A 4,303-nucleotide genomic window follows, 5' to 3' on the forward strand; every position below is an offset into this window, starting at 1 on the left:
TGACGTTTGCCTGAACATGGGGGTTGATGTGATGCAATTTCTCTGAAAAAAATTGTCCATGCAACTAACTTTTTTTTTTTTTTTTTTTTTTTGCAATGATTTCAGAGGTAGCAATGCTAAAGTTGAAGACCAGTCACTGGAAGCAAGGTAAATCCGTCATTGATTCTCTCTCATGTATACTATTGTTCCTAGGCACTATTATGACTGATAAAGTGAAATACAAATGGGCAGACTTCAGCGAAAGATTTCTGAGCAAAATGTGGGTGCTCCTCCTAGTTATGAAGAGGCTGTTGGTGAAGCTCAGAGCCCCATGCAGGGTGAAAGGTATGAACTTTTATAACACGAACTCGAAACACTTGTCCACAAACGAACCTGTTACTGATATTATCTTGATTGCAGGGACTTAGAAACTTCAGCAGACTCTGCTCCAAGAGGCTCGTCTCCTCATGCAAGTGATAATCCTAACCTAACCTCTGCTCCTACTGGGTCTTCTCCTGTAAGCAATAACCCAACTGAAGTAACCACTGCTGCCAGTACTGCTGCTTCTGGAACCCAAGAAATTGAGCCCACTGATGATTTCTTTGACCCGCGTGGTCCTACATCAGGTCTGTAAAGTTGCTTATTATTACAGGTCTTTTGTCATCTAGGTGTTCCAATTACTAGGACAGGGAGATAGGTGCTGGCATCCTTTTATTGGTGGTCCTTTTGTAGTTTTAGATTTCTATTATGAGTCAATCTAGGGCTATCTGTACCCATTCAGACCTGAGTGCTTTGCGGGCATTATTTTATGCATTAAGTTGGCGAAGTTTGAAACTGAATTGTAGGATCCATTAATAATTTGAACATTGGTTGGAACAATCATTGATCAGGCTTTACTTACCTCCTAGTCAAACTCCGGATGATAGTAGTGCTCCATTCCCCTGGTAAATGGATTAAGAGCAAAAAATTAATAATAATTTCCCCGAATTTTATAGTGGGAAAAGCTGGCCAGTCACCCATGTAGCTCATAATCACAATTTTTGTTGTTTTTAATCATATGTAATTTGAGTAGTATGTAACTGAGCAGTATAGCATGATTTGTAGTCAAGAGTCAGGGTGTAACTCAAGTCATACCTAGCTTTGGTCCAATATACTTGTAAAATCAACGACAAGGCCCTAATTAACTTATTATCATTTTCAGTCATTGATGGTTTCAGGTTAATATTAATGGTTTTGAAGAGCCTGTATCATTGCTTTAATTCTTGTTTCTTTGCAAGTAACATTTACTAGGTTTTGTTTGAACTCAAAACATCTTTGTGTTTCTTACCAGCTGCCCCCCCAACCACCTCTAATTATGGTGAAATAGACTTGCTGGGTTCTCTATCAGACTCGTTCTCTTCAAATGCATTGCCTCTTGTGCCAGCTACAGCAACTGCAACCCCTGAAGCAAACACTGGTTCAACAGCTTCCTTTGCAGCACCGTCATCTGGGTCCAATAATTTCAATCAGGTAGGCATCTGTTTTGATTGTTTCTACGTTTTAGTTAAAGAACTGTTTTCTATGTTTTGAGACAGTACCAAAAAGAATGGATTTGTAAATGAATTAGAATTAAAATTCGTCTGGTTGTTATGTTTTTCCTTGTCTCCATCTTTTTTTTAGCATGCATAGCTGTAACTAGTGTGGGTGCTAAAGTTTCTGTCAAGAGATGTAATATCGAGATGCCATATATTTAATAATAAATCTGTTTGTTGACCAAACTGAACAGGCAGAATTCTGAAAATTGGTTTTCTAATTCCAGAGAAGGAATATCTATTTCAGAACTTAGCTTTGAATAATTTGTGAGATATTTGTTAATTTTCATTCAAAATAATATATTTGGATGTTTAACTCTTGGCAGTCTTTTGAAGATCCATTTGGTGATTCACCATTCAAGGCTGATACTTCTGCTGAAACTGCTCCATCTCAACCCCATACGTATCAGAATATTGAACCATCCCAATCAGATGTGTTTAATGCTGAAACAATCTCTAACTTTGGGTTTGGAGACTCATTTTCTGTTGTACCATACTCAGCACCTGCTACCAGTGACACTCAACCTTTCTCAACAAACCCCCATTTTTTGTCCCACGATTCATCATCTCCACAGCAGGAAACTGATATTCTTGCCGACATTCTTCCTCCTGCACCATTACCCGATATGGCATCACAGCATAACAGTTCAGGTTCTGCTTTTGCCCAACCTTCACCTTCCTTTTCAGCTTCATCTGGCCAAATGGTATCACAACCATTTTCTGAACCAACCAGTCAATTTGCTCAGCATGGCTTCTCAGCTGCAACCAGTCAACCTGCACAAAACCTTCCCAGTCCGTATGCACAGCAACCTTTTTCTTCTCATTCTGGTCAACCTGGCTTGCATGGATTTTCATCATCTACTGGTCATTCTATGCAGCCAACTTATGCTTCTCAAGGCGGTCAATCTGCACAATCAAGTGGTCATAATGAGTATAATACCTATGGTGGATTGTACTCCCAGGATGGATCTCTTACTTCAGGAGCTCCAAACATGTATTCTCAACCCCAAAATGGATATAATGGTCATATGAACAGTGGGAACCTTTTGCCACAGGGATCCACGCCAGGTTTTCCTTCACACATGACTCCACAAGCTCCACAGAACACAAACTTTCCCCATCATGGAGGATCTGCTGCTCACACTACTTCCCATATGGCGTCTCCTTCTCCAACCGATCAAGCATCACAGTTTAACAGCCAGAGCTTCATTGGACAACAAGGAAATGCAGTTCCATTTAGCTCATCATATACCCATCAAGTACCTACTCCCAATTCCTCACACTACGCTGTTTCAACGGGATCAAATGCTTTAGTTTCTCAACCACCAAAGGACAAGTTTGCAACAAAATCAACAGTTTGGGCAGATACACTAAGCAGGGGACTTGTTAATTTAAACATATCCGGACGTGAGTGCTTATACCCTTTTGATACTCTGTTTGTGATACTTCTGTTATATCATGTTGATCTTATCTTAACTAATAACTATTATGCTTTTTTTCATGCAGCTAAAACTAATCCATTAGCAGATATTGGGATTGACTTCGAATCCATTAATAGGAAGGAAAAGAGAATGGAGAAGCCCACTACCGCACCCGTAACATCAACCGTCAATATGGGTAAAGCTATGGGATCTGGTTCAGGTATAGGTCGTGCTGGTGCTGGTGCTCTCAGACCTCAGCAAAACACAATGATGGGTCCTGGCATGGGCATGGGTATGGGTATGGGCATGGGTAATGCTCCCGGTGTGGGTAATGCTCCTGGTGGTATGGGTATGGGAGGTTATGGAGGCATGAATCCATCCATGGGTATGGGTATGGGCGGTGGTATGGGGGTGGGAATGGGTATGGGGCAAGGATACCAAATGCAACCCCCTACTGGAATGCCTCCTCCCGGGTCGAACATGCCAGGTAACTATAACCCTATGATGGGTCCAGGTGGTTATTCTCAACAGCCTTATGGCGGTTACCGATGAGGTCGAACATTATTTCTCGTAGATGGAAAGGTGAAAAGTATTGTTAATTGTTTTGCTACGAAGTTGAGAGAAGCCATTTCAATACCAGTGCCTACTAGTAGTCCATATTGACATTTGGATTTTATAGTAGTGTATGATTGAAGTTGCAATTTTCTGTAAAGTGACCCAGTGTGGTGTATGTTATAAAATGTGCTATTACCATTCTTTTTTTTTTCTTCTTTTTTTGGGGTCACCCTTCTGTAGGTGCTTTGAGCATCAGCGCTGTTGTGTACCAGTGATGGGATAGAGTAACCTTGGGTTATTGCTTCCTTATTTTTTTGAACACCAACAGGTGGTTTGATATTAATATATTCTTTTTTCTCATTTTACTTTTCTTCTACATTTGCCACGAATTTAAGGATAATAAAGTTTTATCTTCCTTCCTTTTTGACTGTTTTAAATATTTATTATCTGTAATAATGAAATTATAAACAAAGATAATATTCTGTATATATTAAAAAGGGTAGTTGATTATATATTTTATTTTATATAATTCTAATAAGAAAAATCTAGTCTATTACCTTAATTATTTTCTATAATTAATAAATTAAGTTGCCAAAAATATAAAATTAAATAAGTTATTTTAGAAGTATTATCATTAAATATATGAGACAAGTAATTGATTTTTATTTATATTTTATTCTAAACGATGTGATACTTTTGGCTAGAAAGAGAAAATATGATGTAACATGAGGTGGGAACATAATACATGCTGGTGTTTGCAACACTTTAGACAGTGGG

The 4,303-nt window shown here is 38.9% G+C and overlaps 1 protein-coding gene across 1 annotated transcript in view; it reads left to right on the forward strand.

The window, feature by feature from the left end:
* LOC101505604 (clathrin interactor EPSIN 2) overlaps positions 1-3,886 on the forward strand; it is a 9,046-nt gene extending 5,160 nt beyond the window's left edge. The window contains exons 9-14 of the mRNA XM_004489075.4: positions 106-147; positions 232-324; positions 400-605; positions 1,310-1,488; positions 1,877-2,957; positions 3,057-3,886. Of these exons, the coding sequence (XP_004489132.1) occupies positions 106-147; positions 232-324; positions 400-605; positions 1,310-1,488; positions 1,877-2,957; positions 3,057-3,523 (2,068 nt within the window). The 3' untranslated portion in view covers positions 3,524-3,886. The remainder of the gene's footprint in view (positions 1-105; positions 148-231; positions 325-399; positions 606-1,309; positions 1,489-1,876; positions 2,958-3,056) is intronic.
* Positions 3,887-4,303: the final 417 nt, after the last annotated feature.

The sequence above is a fragment of the Cicer arietinum genome, chromosome 3 (genome assembly GCF_000331145.2).
Source record: "Cicer arietinum cultivar CDC Frontier isolate Library 1 chromosome 3, Cicar.CDCFrontier_v2.0, whole genome shotgun sequence".
Classification (NCBI taxonomy): domain Eukaryota; kingdom Viridiplantae; phylum Streptophyta; class Magnoliopsida; order Fabales; family Fabaceae; genus Cicer; species Cicer arietinum.